The sequence below is a fragment of the Monodon monoceros genome, unplaced genomic scaffold (genome assembly GCF_005190385.1).
Source record: "Monodon monoceros isolate NGI ecotype Baffin Bay Population unplaced genomic scaffold, NGI_Narwhal_1 Super_Scaffold_4, whole genome shotgun sequence".
Classification (NCBI taxonomy): domain Eukaryota; kingdom Metazoa; phylum Chordata; class Mammalia; order Artiodactyla; family Monodontidae; genus Monodon; species Monodon monoceros.
Genome location: NW_021703781.1, coordinates 75,927,892 through 75,950,063, shown reverse-complemented (window position 1 = coordinate 75,950,063; position 22,172 = coordinate 75,927,892). Strand labels below are relative to the sequence as shown.

The 22,172-nt window shown below is 44.6% G+C and overlaps 1 protein-coding gene across 1 annotated transcript in view; it reads left to right on the top strand.

Moving 5' to 3' along the window:
- Positions 1–22,172, top strand: part of DHX32 (DEAH-box helicase 32 (putative)) — a 53,980-nt gene that overhangs the window by 31,029 nt on the left and 779 nt on the right. The window contains exons 5-11 of the mRNA XM_029245376.1: positions 4,596–4,841; positions 6,301–6,400; positions 6,493–6,651; positions 17,463–17,654; positions 18,305–18,454; positions 20,139–20,326; positions 21,219–21,400. Coding sequence (XP_029101209.1) covers positions 4,596–4,841; positions 6,301–6,400; positions 6,493–6,651; positions 17,463–17,654; positions 18,305–18,454; positions 20,139–20,326; positions 21,219–21,400 — 1,217 coding nt within the window. The remainder of the gene's footprint in view (positions 1–4,595; positions 4,842–6,300; positions 6,401–6,492; positions 6,652–17,462; positions 17,655–18,304; positions 18,455–20,138; positions 20,327–21,218; positions 21,401–22,172) is intronic.

The following is a 22,172-nucleotide window of genomic DNA, read 5'->3' as shown; positions in this document are numbered from 1 at the left end:
GGAATTTCTGGGGGTGATCTCCAGAGCTGACCTCCTTCCATGGGATCAGGCGAGATCCTGGGCTGCCCCAAAGGCTTGCTGTGAACTGTCTCAGTAGAGAAGACACACTCATCTCACACTCACGGCCACCTCCCTCATGGCAGGCGCATGTGCTGGAGATGCGGGACATAAGCTAAGTCCTCCACATAGAGTCAGGGAACAAAAAAGTACCCACAATGTTCCTACAGCAGTCAGTGGAGTGTTAGGCAGGAAAATATAATTTATAGCACAGTCAGAAGGCTATCTCCCTACACTTTTCTTAAAAAGATGAATGAGAAAAATGTTCACTTCGATATCTGACAGCGTCTTTCAAAAGAACAATGGGAAATGTACAGCTGAGCGTCTCTTTTTGCTTTTATAGAGTCAAGGTGTCATTTGGGGTTGCATTTTTTTTTTTTTAATGCAGTTACTGTGGCCCTGCTTCTCTCTCCACTGCTCTGCGGGCCAAATCTAAAAGCCTCCAGAATCTCAAGAGTTAGACCTTTCTTCTTAGAGACTGATTTCCTGGCCTTTTTCCCCTACCCGTCATCTCACTCAGAGAGTAAAAAAAGCACTGGCTTTTAGACCATGACCCAGATATGTAGTAATTCCAGTGATTAAACAGAAACCAAAAGGAAACTGTATGATATTGGCTGAGCCACCAGCTGAACAAAGACAAGGACCTCAGCTCTCTACCAGAGCCTTGTCTTAAGTATTCACACGCCTTCACAAGTACCTTCAGGAGTATTTATTCTGCTTTATACTCAAAGCATAAAGGATGACTGATCCTTTAGTTTGGGGAACTTTAGACAGCTTTCTCACAACTTAGGTTTTATCTGTTTCCATAAAGAAAGTAATTTAGAATCTCAAATATATGATAACTACAGCATATTTTCCGTGTTTCCTGTGTAGATTATACACAGTTTCTTGAGTAGTAAATCTTCTACGGATTACAATGATTTATTCTATGATCATTCCCTAATCCCGCATGATTCAAGATACTCAAGAAAGTCCTGAGGGAAGTAACAAAATGATTAAGGAGACAGAAGAAGGATTTATGAAAACAGTTAGAGGTTCTCAGCATAACTGGCTGAAGCCTAAGGGAGGGAGGAATGGCAGAATTAGAAGAGTCTGAAACATTTGAAAGTTAGAATTGGCCGGTGAAAAGAAGGCATACATTTCGGGGTGGATCGGGTGGGGGACAGTATAATGAAGACTGATAGAATGAGTAGTCATCTTTAGTCAGAGTAACCAAAAATGCCAAAATGGATTTTTGAAAAATAAAGCTCATAACAGAATTGGGGGTAATATTTGATTCTTAAAGTATTTGATTCTTACAAGTTTCATATAAGCTATAATTAATGGCATAGTGACTTCTGAATTGTCAGACTTCAGAAGATGCATTTTTACCTAGGATAGTGGTAGAAACTGTAAAATCCACAGGGCTTAGAAAATTATATAATCTTCCTTGAAGTCAGACCAGAAAGACATTTCCTATTAAGAAACCATCAGTCCTGAAAGTCATGAACGTGATGGTGTAGTGAAAGCTCTGGGCGGATTTTGCAATTCTGAGCCTCTGAGAATGAGGACTCGTCATTTTGGCAGGGGCTGCTGCTGTGGCCCGGGTCCAGCACTGGAATCTCTGTGGGGGGGTGGTTCTCCTTGTCCAGAGGCTCCCAGCAGGCTGCCCAGCTGGTGGGGCAGCAATTCTGCGGGCTGGAGCATACCTTCTCTGGGAACCAGTGTTTTTCCTCACAGTTCAGCCCCAAATTCCACAGGTGTTATCTGGGTTTCTTTTCCCCATCTGCCACCTAAAAAGCGGAACATAGTTCAGTATATGCTGATGGACTTTCTTCTTTTTTACTACTTATGTCAGGGTTAACACTCTCCTATGGTCTTGGAATTTGTCTTTTGGAAAGTTTTGTCTTGCTCCGAAATCCATGTTAACAGCTGTTGATCATTTTTCCCCATGCTGTTTGAAGCTTTCTTGATTTCTATATAAAACTTTAAAATCTGCCATAGCAACTGAATGTCATAGGAAAACAAACCCAAGCAGTCTGACCGAAGAGTACTAACGGTCGCTTTTTCTCTTAGGAAATCCGTTTAAAGTTGCAGAAACACTCTCATGTTTGGCTTGGTGAACATTAGGTGCCTCACATTTTCTCGTACTGCTCACTTAGCCCCTCACCTGCTGTGAATTAATACCCGCAACTGCGCGCTCCCCTGGCTCTTGTGCTTAATTGAGGCTTGGAGCCCTGCATGTTTACAGTGTGTTGTTCCTTATCACTTCACCATCTTGTAACCTGAAAAAAAAAGTGAAATAGATTAAATAGAAAACAAATTAAGGTTAATGACACTATCTAGCCAGATTATCGAGCAGCTTGAAGCTGTCACAAGGAAGATGCTCTTAGGTTGAAGGTTTTCCTGTGAAATGTTCCATCTAGTTGCGGGCCTTTCATTTGGGGGCAGATATCTTCCTTCAGTGCAGGTTGCTGTGTTTTCCTGAGTTTTGCAGGTATTGTAGGAAAGCCCCACATACGTAAATGCTCTGAACACATTGAATAGGAAGGAAATGAGTAAACAGTTTGAAGCACCGAATGAATATTCTAAGTACTTTTTTTTAATTCTGAAGATTATGGCCTCAAAGTTTTCTGTCAGCTTGAGGAATCTAAACTAGGTACAATACTTCAGTGCAGTTTGAAGGTTATTTGGATTGGAAATTTGTGAGTGGGTGGCTGGAATCGAATCTCCTCTTTCAGCTCCAGGGTAGCTGTGGAGGGTGAAGTACCAACGTGCAGAGGTTACCACCTGCCACCCAGGAGGAATGTGTGAATGTCCTGTGCAGGGAGACGCAGCTCGAGGACTTGTTCTCCTCCGTAGAAATTTCTAAGCTTTCCTCACTTAAAATGATGACATGATTAGAATTATAAAAATTGGAAGAAATAGCTTTGTTCTGATTATTCCAGCTGACAATTTTTCATTCATTACGGTCAATAATCCTGCTCTTCGCTTGGTTGGTTGAAAAAAAAATCTGCCCCAAGTAAACCAACCCTGCAGAAAAGGGGAGTGTGAACAGGAGAAGGTACCGGGATAACTGCTGTGTGGACCCCAGGGGGCAGCCTCTGCCCTGCTTCCTGGGGGCCTCTCAGCAGCTCAGGAATAACCTTCAAATAGCTCACCCGAGGTCTCACTATTTTTCTAGGCAGATCTGTCCACCTGCAAAGCCCTTGAGTTAGTTCAATCCCACTATACAGGTGGCGGGGAAGGAAGGAGAGGTGAGCTGGAGCGCTGGACAGTGGACTCAGACTTAACAGTCATGGGAAGGCATCTTTTTTACTCAGATTTTTAGTGAAATCTAATGTATGTAATGAAATGAAATGGGGCTTCTTCCATCTGGTAGTTAGTTAGGCCCTTAAAAAAATAGAAATTTTGGAAACAAATTTAAAAGGAGTAAGAATTACATTAAGTGACATCTTTTTTATATGAGGTCCTAAAAATCAGGTTGTGATTTGAGAAATAGAAAAGTACTGCAGGGCTTCCCTGGTGGAGCAGTGGTTAAGAATCCGCCTGCCAATGCAAGGGACGCAGGTTCGAGCCCTGGCCCGGGAAGATCCCACATGCCGCGGAGCAACTAAGCCCGTGCGCCACAACTACTGAGCCTGCGCTCTAGAGCCCGCGAGCCACAACTACTGAGCCCACGTGCCACAACTAGTGAAGCCCGCGTGCCTAGAGCCCGTGTTCCACACCAACAAGAGAGGCCACCGCAGTGAGAAACCCACACATCGCAATGAAGAGTAACCCCCGCTCGCCGCAACTAGAGAAAGCCCGCGCGCAGCAACGGAGACCCAACGCAGCCAAGAATTAATTAAAAAGTACTGTGTAAAATGTCTTGCTTTTTGAGCATTTTACACCAATATACTTACTTGTTTGTGGTTTTAGGGCACATAATTTACTCTTTTATTCAGTATATTTGACAATGAAGCATTTTTAAAGAGTATTTCTAAATTCCTGAATCTTGCAAATATATAAATAGCAGTGAATATTTCCTGCCTATTTCATTGCATTTCTGCTTTAAGTGCTAATGGGTAATAATAGTTTTCAAGATGACCCAGATTAGAGACCCTGACTGTGGAATGTGTATGCATATATGCTTCTATTGGAAATCTAGAAATTGTTTTAGAATTCTTAGTTCTGCCACCATTAAAGCACAGTGATGCATCATCACTGATGTGAGAGTAACTTTTATTCACCTGTCATTGTTAATGGATATGAGAAGTTGCACCAAGCTAGAAAAATAGCAGGATGAATGCATAAAGGCAAAGACAGTACATTTCACAAGAGGAGAGCCATTTTGGACTAAAAGCACTGAAATTATTTATAAATTATATTTAACTTCCCCAAAGACATGTTCTTACGCAGTTATACCTCCTTTTCGTATTTAACGATACCTATAGAAAACACAAGTATTTATTTCCCTGTATACGTTATGCAGCTTTTGCCTATAGTTTTATATAATTTGGAGAAAGTTGTTTGTAATGTACTTTATTCTCATGGATGATGTTATTCTTTTACTTTAGGATATTGAAAAAGCCTATGAAATTATCTGTCAAGAAGGATCTAACTTAAACCCAGATCTTGGAGAGCTGGTAGTTGTTCCTTTGTATCCAAAAGAGAAATGTGCATTGTTCAAGCCAAATGATGAAACAGAAAAAAGATGCCAAGTTTATCAGAGACGAGTGGTGTTAACGGCTAGCTCTGGAGAATCTTTGATCTGGAGCAACACAGTCAAATTTGTTATTGATGTCGGGGTGGAGAGAAGAAAGGTAATTATTGTTGAGGCGGTTAAGTAGACTGCTGCTAATTGTCTTGGGCTCCTACCATTTTACCGACCAGAAAGTGAGGATGAACTATATGATCTGGGGATTTCTCTGTATTTGGCCATGTGTGCAAAGAAGAACTATTGCATCCAGTAACAGAAGTCTTGAGCACGTGTAACTGCCTGTCATTATCAGGTTGATAGTCTGGAAACAAATTAAATTGGTTGAGGCGCCAGAGGAAAAAGTTTTAAGGAAAGACAACTACTAAAGCAAATTACTTGACTCCTAAACGGATCTTTTTTTCTATACATCCCTTGGGTATTTTTGGTAGCCCCTTTATCAAAGTAATTAGCATCTCCCCCCGGGTAATTTACTAGAAATTAGTTTCAAGTACACTGAGTTTAATTTTTGCAAATTTTGGCTTTATAGTCGACATAAAATTCCATCCTAAATTTTTTAAAAAGTCTGTTTATTTTTAATCACTATCCTTAAATTAAAAATTAGGGGCTTCCCTGGTGGCGCAGTGGTTGAGAGTCCGCCTGCCGATGCAGGGGACACGGGTTCGTGCCCCGGTCCGGGAAGATCCCACATGCCGCGGAGCGGCTGGGCCCATGAGCCATGGCCTCTGAGCCTGCACGTCCGGAGCCTGTGCTCCGCAACGGGAGAGGCCACAGCAGTGAGAGGCCCGCGTACCGCACAAAAAAAAAAAAAAAAAAAAAAATTTAGGAAAAATGGAAATAGGGTATCTCAAAGACAGTGGGACTTCAGAAATCATAGCATTTAAACTGAAAAGAATCTACCCAAGTATTGATCCATTTACCATTATTAGATGTTATATAGCTTTTACCCCTCCAGGAAACTATGGGTCTCTTAAATATCCTTGTTTACTGTGACAGAGCAATTCCAGCCATTAGGAAGGTTCCCTTGGAACCAGTTTGGATTGACCTTATTGAATCAGTCCACCATTCAGAGAACCCAGGGTTATTACTTACCTTTAAACTACGCCTAAGAAAAATCACTGTTAGCGCCATCTGCACTCTTTGTGTGAGCTGACAGGACGGGAAAAGCCCAGCATATGGGATAAAGATGAGACCCCTGGGGTCACAGTCAATTTGAACAGAACCTTGAGGAAATGCAGCACTGTCGGTTGATCATCCTTTTCTCCACGCGGCACACGAGTCAGCGGTATAGCGCTTTGAGAAGTGGCATTTGTATTTCAGTAGGTGATGCAGAGCTCCCATATTTATTGAAGCTACAATGAAATCAGACAACCCTTAACTCCATTTATCAAAGCTCTTGCAGTTTCCATCTCAAGGCAAGTGAAACAATAATAAATATTGTACAGAAGAAATGAGTAGCAGAGCCTTTCGTGAAGTAAAGTGTGCAAACAGCAGTCACTTCAGGGCCAGCGAGCCTGCTAAATCTCGAGTGAGCTGACGCTAAAGATGCTATCTTTCGTTTAAAGGTGTATAACCCTAGAATAAGAGCAAACTCACTCGTCATGCAGCCCATCAGCCGGAGCCAAGCAGAGATACGCAAGCAGATTCTCGGTTCATCTTCTCCAGGTAGCGCTGCGGACCCCAAACCCAGCTCACGCTAAGTTCCTGTCCGGAGGCAACACAGAAGCATTAAAACCATCTTCCTTGGTTTCTTCTAGGAAAACTTTTCTGTCTGTACTCTGAAGAATTTGCCTCCGAAGACATGCGGCCACTTAAGCCAGCGGAAATGCAGGAAGCCAACCTAACCAGCATGGTGCTTTTTATGAAGAGAATCGACATCGCGGGCTTAGGCCACTGTGACTTCATGAATAGACCAGGTAGCCGTGTGCCCGCGGGTCAGCAGGCGCCTGGCTGAGCCTTACCCTCATACCTCTTGCCCGTCCCCAGTCCTAAGAGCAGTGGCCCTTGGTGGTGCAAGCAAGCCCGGGGCTTTGGTTTGTCCTGAAGCATTTTCCCCACTAGAGGTAAACATTCTCTAAAGTAATTTTAAAAATTAAAAAAAAAGCTACCCTCTAGGAAATATCTGTTCTGACATTGGAGAAGTGTCTGCCCTTGGCCACTTTAACATAGGGAGATGGGGCCAGGCCAGTAGAAACCCGGGGGGGCAGGGGATAGTGGAGTACAGGGGTGTGAGGCCGAACTGAACACAGGAGGATTTTTGGCAGCGTTAGTGTTTCTCGGTGGGAAAACTTGTAGGCAAATGGCCCTTCCTCATGAATCACACCGTCACCTGGGGAAAACCCACTCAAAGTTCACGCCTTTGTAATTAAGGGTAAATGGAGATATGAAGGGGGTACGGTTGTTAAGCAGAAGACTGAGGCCTTAGAATTACAGTCTGAGCGTCTGTCTCCTGGGGAGCTCCCCCCTGCCCTCAAGTTCACTGAGGAGGGCCCTCTACCATGGGAGGGTGCTGGCTTCCTCCCCGCTAGTATCAGACCTGGCCGGGACCTGGGCTGCTCCCGCGGAAACCACCGGGATGCTGAACAGAAGGCTAAGGAAGCTTAAGGGCAGGCGCTCCTACCGTGTGACGAGGCTCCCAGAGCCGCAGCCCGCTCCCCGCCGCCCAGTCCCAGCCCTGTTTACTCTGGAACTGCTGCTTCGTTCCCGACCCGCAGCTTAGCTTCACTGCAGCTGAGTGGGTATTCGAGTCCCTGTATAAAGTTTTCTGGTTTAAGTACTGATTGCCCTTCAGTAGATGTTCAGTTTTCACTTGTGCATTAATAAAAGAGAACATCCTTAATTTTTTCCACACGTTAGGCCCATGGTTAAAATTTTCACTGTGTTTATCAAAGGGGGTGATTGGCAATGTATTAGTGTTATGGTATTCATGGCATTTAGTGTTATGGTATTCATGGCATTTATCAAATTTTCACGAGAGAGCAGCCAGCCAAAAGACCTTGTAAGCAGAGTGTACTTAAAATGGAAACTAGAATTTCTACCGTTTTGCCGTGCTTTGTCTCAGTTCCTATGTTTTTCAGTCATTTTGTCCAGTGGTGCCGTTAGGATTACAAGCCCTTGAGAAATACAGGTTATATCAGAGTTACGCTTCCTCAAATATTTCTTAAAATAGCGCATAGACTTTGGAGTAGGTGAAGGAAGAGGAGGGTCCCCTAAGAAAGCTAACCTTTGACATGAAAAGGTAGAAGAGAAAATAGAGTGTGGACACAGGTTCTCATCACAAGGAGAGCAGCCAGGTGGACGGTCCAAGACTCCAAGCCTGGGTGGTCCTGAGGGGCGGTGTCAGGGCCTCACCTAGAGGTCACGACAGGGGCCCATGCTCCACAGCAGCGCCCAGTCCTTCCCTAGAACCGCAGGGAGTTTTCTATTGAAACTCTCCCAGTAAACACTTTGGAAAATCAGTTACTTTGGGAAACTCTTTGGAATCGAACGTTTTCAACAGACTCTTCCCTCAAGGAGCAGTGGAATCTCTAGGAGGAAAGGGTCCAGGTGAGCTCCTATCTCGTCTAAGACTGATCTCCTTCCTCTGGAGCCACCGCCTCCCTTGGAGCTGTGTGTTCTTGCAGGAAAAGGGTTGCTGTTCTCCAGCAGGAGCTCAGAGGCATGCGGGAAAGAGAGGCCTAAATCGAATGCATGTCAAGAAGGCCTTGGCATTGAGGTTCCTGGGGAGATGAGCACATCACCTGGAGAACGGCCAAGTAGTCCCAGCCGGACGCCCGCCTCTGAGGATGCTAGCCAGCTCGGCTTCAATAGAGCTTCTCCACCCGAGAGAAGGTCCCAGAAAAGGCCTGGCCCCTTCCTAACGAGCTGCAAGGATGACTATGCTAGTGATAATTATACCTTGAGGGAGTGGCTTGGGGGAAAGAAACAGTCCTAGGATGTGGTGTAAGGTGGTAAAGTATCTGTAGCAAACTCAGGCTCAGTGCATTTTCCTTTGATAGCAATGGCCAGAGTGACAGGACTGTGGCAAGTTAGAAAGGGTGTGGGCCGGGGCCCCGGGGTGGGGGGGTGGTGATGCGGCCCAGAAAGGCTGGGAAACACGGGCTGCAGGATTCCTTTAGCTGTGATGCCTTAACTCTCAAGTAGTGAAGCCACTCTGCTCCTGGCTTTCACTCTGGCCCCTGAGAAAAAAGGAGTCTAGAAGGTGAGGGTGTGTCACTTGCATCCATTTCTCCCGTCTTTCACCGCTGACCCCAGGGCTTCTGTCGTCGGCCGGCCAGTCACCACTCGAGGCCACCCCCTGAAGAAACAGGTTTCAGTTTTGAAAACTGCTCGCCTCTTAAGCCCAAGAGTCACCACGTGTTGATCGCCTGGGCACCTTCTTGTCATGATAGTCGCTGTTCGGTGGACTAGCGTGAAGAGAGAAGAGCAGGCCCTGTAATGTCGAAGATTTTCAAAAGCAAACGGCAGACCACAGCCGTGCAGAGGAGTTCCCGTGTCTCTCAGTGGTCACCCTCTGCTGCTCACTCCACGGGGCTTAGAGCTGATAACGGGGGACAAAAGGGTGAGGGTGACAATTTACTTTTGTCCCCTGACAGTACGCACATAACTGTTTTCTGCTGTGCTTGGGGAAATGTAACTGTGGATTAACTCTGGCTCATCGTTTTGAAAGAAAAAAAAAAGATGATGCTTGCAGCTGCTGCACATAACTCCTCTTGTAAATGAAACACGCAGATGAAGCAGACCTGCCGCCCTCCTCAGGACTCGCGTAGCAGGAGGATAGAGGGTCTGCCCTCTTGTATTATGGGGGTTATTAAGAGGTTCAAATGAGATTATTTATGCAGAAGTGCTCTGTGTACCGTGTAGGGTAGGAGGTGGGCACGTGCCAGCTTTTGTGAGCAGGTCCTTGTGAAATTAAGTGAAACAGAGGCCTTTCCTTTCTCTCCTCTTCAGAGCCAAACTCTTAATCCTATTCCCTAAAAGTCCCAAGACTACTGAGAATCTACACCGTCCAACCAGCACCATCTCGATTCTTCCGTTTCTCCCCTCCGTGGGCTCTTTACTTCAGTGCACACAGTGCCCAAGCTCCAGTCCTAAAACCCACCGGGCCAGAAACTTCATCTGCTCCCGCCCTGTCCAGCTGTCACTCTCTTTCTCCATGTCCATCTGCATATGTGACGTGTGTGTAATTCACATGTGTACGAGGCACACGGCAAGCCTTGTGTGAGCACAGCTATCCTCCTTCCCCGGGCCAGCTTCGTCCCTGCCTTTTCTAAGTCCCAGTGTCACTTTGATACACTCTCCCTTTGTGACGGAATTTCTGATGTATAGAAGAATTCTGGGTGCCAGTGCCAGTAATGCCACTCAAACTGGCATAAGCCAAAGTGCGTTGTGATAAGGAACTTGGGGTGTCTTATGAAATCCAAGACGAGAATGTGGCAGTGCCTCAGGGACATCTAGGGACAGAGGCTCGAACAGCACTGGTACTCAGCTTCTCGTCTCTGTCTCTTGGCTCTTCTCTCTCCTGCTGAGTGCCTGAGTAAACGTCCCCGTGACAGGGAGGGGAACAACCTGTGATTCCTGCCATGTGACATCTAAAATTTTGGTAGACTTTTCAAGGCCATAGGAAAGATGCCGTGTGGGGCCGTTGATTCTGGAAATGACACAGCAGAGCCTTGGACTCCTCATCTGACCTGCACTCTTGCTTAGAATCAGCACTGGGTCAGTGCCTCCCTCCGAATGGTGGACTTAACCCTTGTTCCGGATTAATGCCCTCTTTGTTTGTGAGCAGCCTTTCTGCTGATACTGTGGCAGGAAAACGCAGATTCAGTATTGGAGCCTGGCATTTGGGGTTCCATGGAAAAGGGCACCATAACGAAATTGTGATAATAGCCCTGCAAGTTACTACGAGTGATGGCACTGGGGGAGGTGTGTGACCTTGTAGTGAGCTATCCTACAGGGAGTACAGCTGCCATTGGCGATAGAACTTAATAAAAATGATGATTTGTTCATATTGAAATTGCTTTTGGAATAAAGCAGTGTGATTTTGCACTGCTGTAAAGAAGAGGCCTCACACTAAAACATTTATATCCCATTTGTTAGCATTATTTCCCATGGATTACACTTAAATAGCACTGCCATAAAGAACCCTCATCTAAACCCTTCTGCTTTTATCTAAGACAATTTTATGGGCCGTACTGGGGAGATGTCTTAAAATGTAGAAAGTAATATTAGCAAATCCTATTCAGTTATTTATTATTATTCCTTCACCTGTATAATCTGCATTCATTAACTTGTTCTTTCTAATATAATAAAACCCCAAGAACTTCCTCTCTTTATTTGGTGTTCGGACCGAGAGCCGAATCATGAAGTTATGTCCGTTAGTAACTCTCTGTGCAGCCAACTCAACTCCAGGACATAAAAATGAGAAGTAGGTGCCCTTTGGGGACAGAGGCTGGCTGTTAAGCCAGATGGGCTTACAGGGACAGTTGCCAGAGATCCTGTAACTTACAATGCAGCAGCTTTGCTGATTTATGGAAACTGGTTTCCACACAACTTTCGGGAATTAACTTTGTGCTCCCAGTGCCCCCCTGCTCTGTTTAATCTGAGATGCTTATTTCTGCTGCTGCTTCTTGCACCTTCTCTGGCATGTCAGCTGTTACTTTGTTTTTTCCCCCCTCAATCTTATGCTCAATTAAGTTTTTCTATTGTGCTGTTTGTTGAACAGAAATCCTTAATTTTTTTTAAAATTTTATCTTTTTATACTGCAGGTTCTTATTAGTCATCAATTTTATACACATCAGTGTATACATGTCAATCCCAATTGCCCAATTCAGCACACCATCACCCCACCCCCCCGCGGCTTTCCCCCCTTGGTGTCCATACGTTTGTTCTTTACATCTGTGTCTCAACTTCTGCCCTGCAAACCGGTTCATCTGTACCATTTTCCTAGGTTCCACATACATGCGTTAATATACTATTTATTTTTCTCTTTCTGACTTACTTCACTCTGTATGACAGTCTCTAGATCCATCCACGTCTCAACAAGCGGCCCAGTTAGTTCCTTTTTATGGCTGAGTGATATTCCATTGTATATATGTACCACATCTTCTTTATCCATTCGTCTGTCGATGGGCATTTAGGTTGCTTCCATGACCTGGCTATGGTAAATAGTGCTGCAGTGAACATTGGGGTGCATGTGTCTTTTTGAATTATGCTTTTCTCTGGGTATATGCCCAGTAGTGGGATTGCTGGGTCATATGGTAATTCTGTTTTTAGCTTTTTAAGGAACCTCCATACTGTTCTCCATAGTGGCTGTATCAATTTACATTCCCACCAACAGTGCAAGAGGGTTCCCTTTCCTCCACACCCTCTCCAGCATTTGTTGTGTGTAGATTTTCTGATGGAGCCCATTCTAACTGGTGTGAGGTGATACCTCATGGTAGTTTTGATTTGCATTTCTCTAATAATTAGTGATGTTGAGCAGCTTCTCATGTGCTTCTAGGCCATCTGTATGTCTTCTTTGGAGAAAGGTCTATATAGGTCTTCTGCCCATTTTTGGATTGGGTTGTTCGTTTCTTTAATATTGAGCTGCATGAGCTGTTTATATATTTTGGAGATTAATCCTTAGTCCGTTGATTTGTTTGCAAATATTTTCTCCCATTCTGAGTGTTGTCTTTTCATCTTGTTTATGGTTTCCTTTGCTGTGCAAAAGCTTTTAAGTTTCATTAGGTCCCATTTGTTTATTTTTGTTTTTATTTCCATTACTCCAGGAGGTGGATCAAAAAAGATCTTGCTGTGAGTTATGTCAAAGAGTGTTCTTCCTATGTTTTCCTCTAAGAGTTTTATAGTGTCTGGTCTTAAATTTAGGTCTTGAATCCATTTTGAGTTTACTTTTGTGTATGGTGTTAGGGAGTGTTCTAATTTCATTCTTTTACATGTAGCTGTCCAGTTTTCCCAGCACCACTTATTGAAGAGACTTTCTTTTCTCCATTGTATATCCTTGCCTCCTTTGTCATAGATTAGTTGACCATAGGTGTGTGAGTTTATGTCTGGGCTTTCTATCTTGTTCCATTGATCTGTTTCTGTTTTTGTGCCAGTACCATATTTCTTGATTACTGTAGCTTTGTAGTATAGTCTGAAGTCAGGGAGTCTGATTCCTCCTGCTCTGTTTTTTTCCCTCAAGACTGCTTTGGCTATTCGGGGTCTTTTGTGTCTCCATACAAATTTTAAGTTTTTTTTGTTCTAGTTCTGTAAAAAGTGCCATTGGTAATTTGATAGGGATTGCATTGAATCTGTAGATTGCTTTGGGTAGTAGAGTCATTTTCACAATATTGATTCTTCCAATCCAAGAACATGGTATATCTCTCCATCTGTTGGTATCATCTTTAATTTCTTTCATCAGTGTCTTATAGTTTTCTGCATACAGATCTTTTGTCTCCCTAGGTAGATTTATTCCTAGGTATTTTATTCTTTTTGTTGCAATGGTAACTGGTAGTGTTTCCTTAATTTCTCTTTCAGATTTTTCATCATTAGTGTATAGGAATGCAAGAGATTTCTGTGCATTAATTTTGTATCCTGCAACTTTACCAAACTCATTGATTAGCTCTAATAGTTTTCTGGTGGCATTTTTAGGATTCTCTATGTGTAGTATCATGTCATCTGCAAACAGGGACAGTTTTACTTTTTCTTTTCCGATTTGTATTCCTGTTATTTTTCTTGTCTGATTGCCCTGGCTAGGACTTCCAAAACTATGTTGAATAATAGTGGTGAGAGTGGACATCCTTGTCTTGTTCCTGATCTTAGAGGAAATGCTTTCAGTTTTTCACCATTGAGAATGACGTTTGCTGTGGGTTTGTCGTATATGGCCTTTATTATGTTGAGGTAGGTTCCCTCTATGCCCACTTTTGGAGAGTTTTTATCATAAATGGGTGTTGAATTCTGTCAGAAGCTTTTTCTGCATCTCTTGAGATGATCATATGGTTTTTATTCTTCAGTTTGTTAATATGGTGTATCACATTGATTGATTTGCGTATATTGAAGAATCCTTGCATCCCTGGGATAAATCCCACTTGATCATGGTGTATGATCCTTCTAACGTGTTGTTGGATTCTGTTTGCTAGTATTTTGTTGAGGATTTTTGCATCTATATTCATGAGTGATATTGGTCTGTAATTTTCTTTTTTTGTAGGATCTTTGTCTGGTTTTGGTATCAGGGTGATGGTGGCCTCATAGAATGAGTTTGGGAGTGTTCCTTCCTCTGCAATTTTTTGGAAGAGTTTGAGAAGGATGGGTGTTAGCTCTTCTTTAAATGTTTGATAGAATTCACTGTGAAGCCATCTGGTCCTGGACTTCTGTTTGTTGGAAGAATTTTAATCACAGTTTCAATTTCATTACTTGTGATTGGTCTGTTCATATTTTCCATTTCTTCCTGGTTCAGTCTTGGAAGGTTATACCTTTCTAAGAATTTGTCCATTTCTTCCAGGTTGTCCATTTTATTGGCATAGAGTTGCTTGTAGTAGTCTCTTAGGATGCTTTGTATTTCTGTGGTGTCTGTTGTAACGTCTCCTTTTTCATTTCTAATTTTATTGATTTGAGTCCTCTCCCTCTTTTTCTTGATGAGTCTTGGTAATGGTTTATCAATTTTGTTTATCTCCTCAAAGAACCAGCTTTTTGTTTTATTGGTCTTTGCTACTGTTTTCTTTGTTTCTATTTCATTTATTTCTGCTGTGATCTTTTTGATTTCTTTCCTTCTGCTAACTTTGGGAGTTTTTTGTTCTTCTTTCTCTAATTGCTTTAGGTGTAAGGCCTTTTCTGCCTAGAGAAGTTCCTTTAGGATTTGTTGTAAAAGCTGGTTTGGTGATGCTGAATTCTCTTAACTTTTGCTTGTTTGTAAAGCTTTTGATTTCTCCATCGAATCTGAATGAGATCCTTGCTGGGAAGAGTAATCTTGGTTGTAAGTTCTTCCCTTTCATCACTTTAAGTATATCATGCCACTCCCTTCTAGCTTTTAGAGTTTCTGCTGAGAAATCAGCTGTTAACCTTATGGGAGTTCCCTTGTATGTTATTCGTTGTTTTTCCCTGCTGCTTTCAATAATTTTTCTTTGTCTTTAATTTTTGCCAATTTGATTACTATGTGTCTCAGCGTGTTTCTCCTTAGGTTTATCCTGTATGGGACTCGCTGCGCTTCCTGGACTTGGGTGGCTATTTCCTTTCCCATGTTAGGGAAGTTTTTGACTATAATCTCTTCAAATATTTTCTCTGGTCCTTTCTCTCTCTCTTCTCCTTCTGGGACCCCTATAATGCGAATGTTGTTGTGTTTAATGTTGTCCCAGAGGTCTCTTAGGCTGTCTTCATTTCTTTTCATTCCTTTTTCTTTATTCTGTTCCACAGCAGTGAATTCCCCCATTCTGTCTTCCAGGTCACTTATCCGTTCTTCTGCCTCAGTTATTCTGCTATTGATTCCTTCAAGTGTATTTTTCATTTCCGTTATTGTATTGTTCATCTCTGTTTGTTTGTTCTTTAATTCTTCTAGGTCTTTGTTAAACATTTCTTGCATCTTCTCAATCTTTGCTTCCATTCTTTTTCTGAGGTCCTAGATCATCTTCACTATCATTATTCTGAATTCTTTTTCTGTAAGGTTGCCTATCTCCACTTCATTTAGTTTTTTTTTCTGGGTTTTTATCTCGTTCCTTCATCTGGTACGTAGCCCTCTGCCTTTTCATCTTGTCTGTCTTTCTGTGAATGTGGTTTTTGTTCCACAGGCTGCAGGATTGTAGTTCTTGCTTCTGCTGTCTGCCCTCTGGTGGATGAGGCCATCTCTGTTACTTTTGATTTCATGGCTCACTGATGGCTCGGACTCTTTTTCTAAATAGCCTATCTGTTTACTTCCCGGGACTGTGATTTCTCAAGGTCTCATCCTTGCCCCAGGGTCTCCAAATGAACAAGGAGTCCACCAGTGCTCCTGGCTAGTGCCCTGGAGAGGCCAAGGGGTCAGAATCCAAGAACGGAATCCCGAGGCTGTCCTCTTCTCAGTTTTAAATCTTGACGAAAGAAACCAAAAACAGGGACGTTCAGCTTCTTTTCTCCTTGGTGGGGTGAAAGCCACACCCGAGTCCTCTAGCAGATGCCTGGGTTCTCTGCAGGCTTGCTCACAGCCCCCCTCAGCCCAGCACTACTTGCTTTCACAGTAACTGATCTTTCACCGGCAAATCACGTGTCAGAGGTGGAGGCCAGGCCCGTTCCACGCTCTCTCCTCCAGCAAGAGGCCTGGGGATGCGAGGAGCTGCGTGCAGCACCAGGGGGCCTTCCCCAGCCCGCAGCGGGGTCTCTCCCAGTGTTCCCAGGTCTCTTGATGGGAATGGGGGGACTTTATCAAATCTGAATTTGGGACTGGCTTTTGAGTTACACAGTTTGCTTGAAATTTTGAGAAATAGCTTAGTGGTCAAAGTTTGGGCAGCAAATAAGTAAATTTGTACTGTTCATTACCTTGAACTCCCAGCTACAAGGAGGTTAAACTGCTTCCCAGGTCCCCACAGCCTCTGTCTCCCGCCTGCCAGGAACATGTTGGAAGTGAGACAAGTGAAAGCCGTTGAATAGCTCATAAATCCTTCCGTTTCTGGGGTAGAACAATCCAGCAGCTTCATGCTGTGTGATTTGCTTCTTTGTGAGGCCTGGTGAAAAACACATGTATTCATTTTAATGTGACTTTATTTTGCAAGGACAAGGAGAATACCTCACTTTGAATAAATGGATTTATCTTTGTAGGTGGCTATTAAGCATATATAATAAAACTACACCATTATTGATGTCATATAAACTTAAAAGGGAAATAAAGGGATGGAGAAAATTAGCCTTTGGTCCTTACTTGTACTGGCAGATAGCTCTTCCAGCATCCTTGTCTACCATTTCTGTCATCTGGGTCCGTTTCAATTGGTTCATTTTTCTCTTTATTATGGGATTATATTTTCCTGCTTCCCATGCCTCATAATATTTGTTGGATGCTAGACATTGTCCATTTTACTGGGTTGGATACTGGGTATTTTGTATTCCTGTAAATATTCTGGAGCTTTGTCCTGGGTGGCAGAGTGATCCTTTCAGGTCTTGACTTTAGGATTAGTTAGGTGGCACTGGAACAGTGTACATGTGGGGTGTAGTTATTCTGTGTTTCCGCCCCCCCCCCCCACCAGAGTCCCACGAATCATGAGGCTTTGCAGCCTGGCTGGTGGGAACGGCCGTATCTGGATCCCGTGTGAGCACCGGGCGCTGACCCTCTGCTCTTCTGGATGGTTCCTTCTCTGGCCTGGAGTGGAGTGAATGGGCCCTGCTGACTGACTGAGGGGCTCTCGTACATCCTCTGAGTCCTCGCTCTAGAGCTCTCTCCTCTCAGGAGGTCCGACCTGCAGGCTTTGGCCACCTTAGTCTCCCCGGACCCTCAGCACCCTCTGCATAATTCGGGGAGTCTGGCAGCTCCCCTTGGGTCCCCTCCCAGCACCACAGCCTGGAAACGCTCTCAAGGCAGTACGCTGGGCAGCCCTCAGGCTTACCTCTTGAGGTGCCCCCCCTCAGGAATCACTGTTCTTCGTTGCCTGATGATCTCTGTCTTGCGAACTCTTGTTTCATATATTTTGTTCATTGTTTGGTTGTTTTGTGTGGGAGGGAAAATCCAGTACCTGTTACTCCATCTTGGTTGTATGAGACTTTGTAATTATTAATTTTGTCTTCTCTATAGCACCGGAAAGCTTGATGCAGGCTTTGGAAGACTTAGATTATCTGGCAGCACTGGACAATGATGGAAACCTCTCTGAATTTGGAATCATCATGTCAGAGTTTCCTCTTGACCCACAGCTCGCCAAGTCTATCTTAGCATCCTGTGAATTTGACTGTGTAGATGAAATGCTAACAGTCGCTGCCATGGTAACAGGTATTCCTTCCACGGCTCTTTTGTACCGTGTATCTGCAGCAGGTATAGATTTAAATGAGATCCATTTGAAATGATAATGAAATATTTTAGTAGTTTGAAAATGTAGGAAGTTATAAGAATTGCCTTAATATGAAAAAATCTAAATAAAAACCCAGTGAATTTCTTAAAGCAGACAGGTGAAAGCATACCGAGTTCGCTTTTGCTGAAGTGATCGGCACAGATCAAGAAAAGCGTGTCACGTGTGCGTGTGTTTTATTTCCTACCACCTCATTCATCTTGGTTTATAGGTTTTAATTGATTCTTTTACTGGCAGGACAAACCAAAGGCTGTGCTGCATTAGGACCTGAGTTCTAATCCTGTCCCTGGACCGGGGGCGGTAATATTTACAAGCAGGGTGTCCGCTGTGCTGAGCAGACCTGAGAAAAGCTAACACACAGGAGTAAGGAGAAGCACAAGATGACGGCTCACCCTACAGTTCTCTGATTTCTGTGTAAACAGGATAGCATGTTATTCACAGAGTAAGACAGGAGCAGGGCTACAAACAGCAGCAAGCCCCCATCCATCCGTTCCCCCCCCACACCCCCCACAGCCTGTCGTGCTAAAGGGCACATCTCATTATTGCTGACCTTCTGTCCTTTTGCATCTTAAAGCTCCTAATTGCTTTTCGCATCTGCCCCGGGGAGCAGAGGAGGCCGCCTTGTCTTGTTGGAAGACGTTCTTACATCCTGAAGGAGATCACTTCACCCTCATCAACATTTACAAGGCCTACCAGGACATGGCTCTGAATTCCACCAGCGAACGTAAGTGAACGCTTGGCCTTCTCACAAATTACCTCCCAATTCCACCTTCCCTTCCCCAGACGAAGCTGGGTTGTTATTCGTCCAACACCCTTTGTCTCCAGCCCCCTTGGTCATTTGAGTGGGATGGCACTTGAGGCCCTCAGGCACCCGCAGGTGAGCAGTAGAGACACGCCTCCTGCGCCCACAGAGGGCGGGCCTGCATCCACGGACCGGCCCCCAGCCCGGCAGCCTTCAGAGCGAGCTCACTGGGGACACAGGGACAGGGGACACAGACTTGCACAGCACGGCTCCTGTCCTCTCGGGTCCAGGGAGGAAGGAAAGGAACTGCCATCTCTAGGTGCCCACCGGCCAGAGCTGTGCTTTGTGCCTTTCATAACATGGCATGCTCACTACTGGCTGGAGAGAGAATATGGAGCGTTCAAAACAAAACACCACCAAACCCCAGCTCCAGGTAATAGTAATGAATGGGCTGATGAGCTGAGGGAGGCTGGACCCTGGCGGAGGAGGGGAGAGGGGTGGGGAGGGCGTCCAGGGGAGAAGAATGGCCTGGTGCAAAGCTGCGGCAGAAGTCCTGGGTACGTCTAAACCACGGTTCTCAGTGGTGAGGGAACGGAAAACTCCTCCACGTGAAACTCCTGTGCTGGGCCTTAAAGACAGGAAGGGGGTCTCTAGGGGCAGACGGGGCAAAGCAGTGAGGCGGACACAGCCAGAGGGGAGCTCCCTTCCTACCAGGAGGATTATTCTCACCTTTGTTCTCCATGATGCTGCTTTTACCTCCTTTGCTCCAGCAGATGGTGTGAAAAATGTTTAAAGTGAAAAGTATGACAGCAGTCAGAGTGGCAGAGCAGGGAGTTAGTTTTTCAAAGCTGAGCAGAAAAAGTTGTCAGTGGAGCCAGAAAGTACATGAGGGCCTTGGCATCTTTGGAGGGCAAGCCGGTGGCGGTCGTCGCTGGACCAAGTGCAAGCACTCCTGTGGCTCCAGACGGGCCTGAGTGGATGGGAAGGACCAACGGAGGTCTGCAGCCCGCTCTGCCGAGGCCACGTGTGCTCCCCGGCCAAGGCAAAACTCTGGATCCAGCTAATCACAGATGGCAAGAAAGAGTAACTGCACCCTGATCCAGGGGACTGAATTTCGATACAAAATTTGCAGCTAGGGTAGGCGAGCTTAACTGTGACATCATTAATTCCCAAATCAGCCTAGTAGTAATCCTTTTCTTATAATTAAGTAAAGTACGTGAGAGATTTTCATGGATCAGAGGTATCTGTACAGTAAGCTTTTTCCCTCCCGGTTTGAGTGTCGTGGGCACGTACATCCTCGCCATACGCACGCTGGACAAAATGTTGATCTTGAGACAGTCTCTTCTGCCCCTTATGAGCCAGATGAGGGTGATATATAGTATTGGTCAGCGCTGGGGACCTGCACTTTACAGTTGGTGGGCTCGTGGAGTCCCCCACAGCCAGTGCAGGTCCTGCCAGCCGGCACCCTCTCCCTTCCCAGCGGTGCCAGGGACAGCCACTCCCGCGGCCACCGAGGTCCCCGTCCTTGCTGCCTCCCTCGCACTCACTCGTGACAACCTTGTTAGGAGAGGACACAGAGGGACGCAGAGGCAGAGCGCCTTCCCAACTGGGCTCTCTCAGTTATGACAAGTCATTTCTAAATAGCTTTTTGTTCGTTCCTTCCTAGACTGTGTTGAAAAGTGGTGTCACGATTACTTCCTCAACTGCTCTGCGCTCAGGATGGCAGATGTTATCCGAGCCGAACTCTTAGAAATCATCAAGCGAATCGAGCTTCCTTACACAGAACCTGCTTTTGGCTCAAAGGAAAACACTCTGAACATAAGGAAAGCTCTTCTGTCTGGTTATTTTATGCAGGTAAGAACGGATAAGGCCACCTGTAGGGTGCTCTTTACAAAATTTCACATATTGAGGACATCCTGTCAGAAACCTCCCACTTAGGATGATAACTGTATTGATGTTAACTTTAAAATAAAACTAAAAACCCTTATATGTTACTAAAGATTTAGTACTTAAATATACTTCCCCTCAGGGGAACGGAGGACTCAACTAGAATGTTCTGTCAGGAAGACCTTTCCCATCGCGGAGGAACTGTTACAGCGCTCTTTGGCTGAACATATAGTCCCTCATCTCACCTGTTTGCTCCCATGTACCTGGTGACGTAATGCCCAACAAGAAGGGAAGGCGACAGCCCATTTGTTTCTTTCCCGGCGTGGAGGTTGACTAACCTAGCGCCTCTAAACTAAAGCAAGTTACAGAATTAGTATATGCACCACCTAAACTCTAAAGCACTCTTAATGGAGAAAAAGGACATTTTAGCATGGATTTCCTCATCTGTATGGAAGAAGTACGGTTACCTGCATCACAGGGTTATCCTGAGGATTAAAGGAGCTAAAACGTCAAGTGTAAAGCACTGGACACTTGCGAGCGTGGTCCATAATGCGACAGGGAACGTGCTAGCTTTATTTCTTGACCAAAACATTCACCTTTGTAGCTGCACTATTTTGGCATGCTGCCCTGAAATTGATAAAATTAGTTAACATCCTTATTATCATCACTGGCTCCAAGTTTTGAGCAAAACATGTTTATGTCTTATTTTCTATATCTGAAACTAGAAAACATGGGCGGCAAATCTGTAGTTTTAACTATTCTGTGTGAAGTATTTTGGAATTTTTAAAACAAAATATTTTTGTGTATCGATCTCCATATTAATACAAAATCCTTTTTCCTGTAAAACGCTGCCTTTTAGATTGCTCGGGACGTTGATGGGTCAGGTAATTACTTAATGCTGACGCACAAGCAAGTTGCACAGCTGCATCCCCTTTCTTGTTACTCTGTCACCAAGAAGATGCCAGAGTGGGTTCTCTTCCATAAATTCAGCATATCTGACAACAACTACATCAGGATCGCCTCAGAAATCTCTCCTGAACTGTAAGTTTAATGGAGAAAAAGGGGGTTTCTTTGAATTCATACATGAAGAGCAAATGACAAATTTGGTTTTTCTTAACATTTTCAATATAAGTTATACTGCTACCAATCTAAATTGAGTACCTACTAAAGGCAGGTCTCTGTAGATGACTAAGAAATACTCACGCCTCTGAGATTACAGCATAAAGAGAGAACACAGTATAGAAATGTACAGCAAAGCACAATGCACCTTAAGAGGAACATGGCCAGCAGGTGCAGACCTTGAGCGTAGCAACCTCTCAAAACAGACAGGCCACTGAGACTGGAGCAAGTGGGGAAGAGAAGGGGTGGAGGCCAGGTTGAAGACAGGCAGGTAGCAGAGGTGTAGGGTATGGGCCACATAAAGAGTTTGGAGTTGATCCTAAGTGCAGTACAAAGCAATTGGAGACTCTGTTTTAAGCAAGGGTAACCTCTTCTCCATATATCTTAAAGATCCCTCTGGCTGCTAAGTGAATGGGCTGTAGGGACAGCAGTGAGAATGGAGACTAGCCTCAGAGGCTGCTGCAGATGCCGGACCCACTGTGAAGGTACCACTACCACTTGGGCAGTGTGATGTTCTAGGCAGGAACCAGGAGTCACTACAGGTGTGTCCAGCTTCAGCAAATGGATATGGTATGGTATTAGTATGAGATGCAGATACTCCCTCTTACGCACCCAGAGTTCTCCCAAGCATCTGATCTGACCTGTCGCAAAATTGTGATGGGCCTTGGGGGAAGTACCCGTTCCCCCCGGTGAT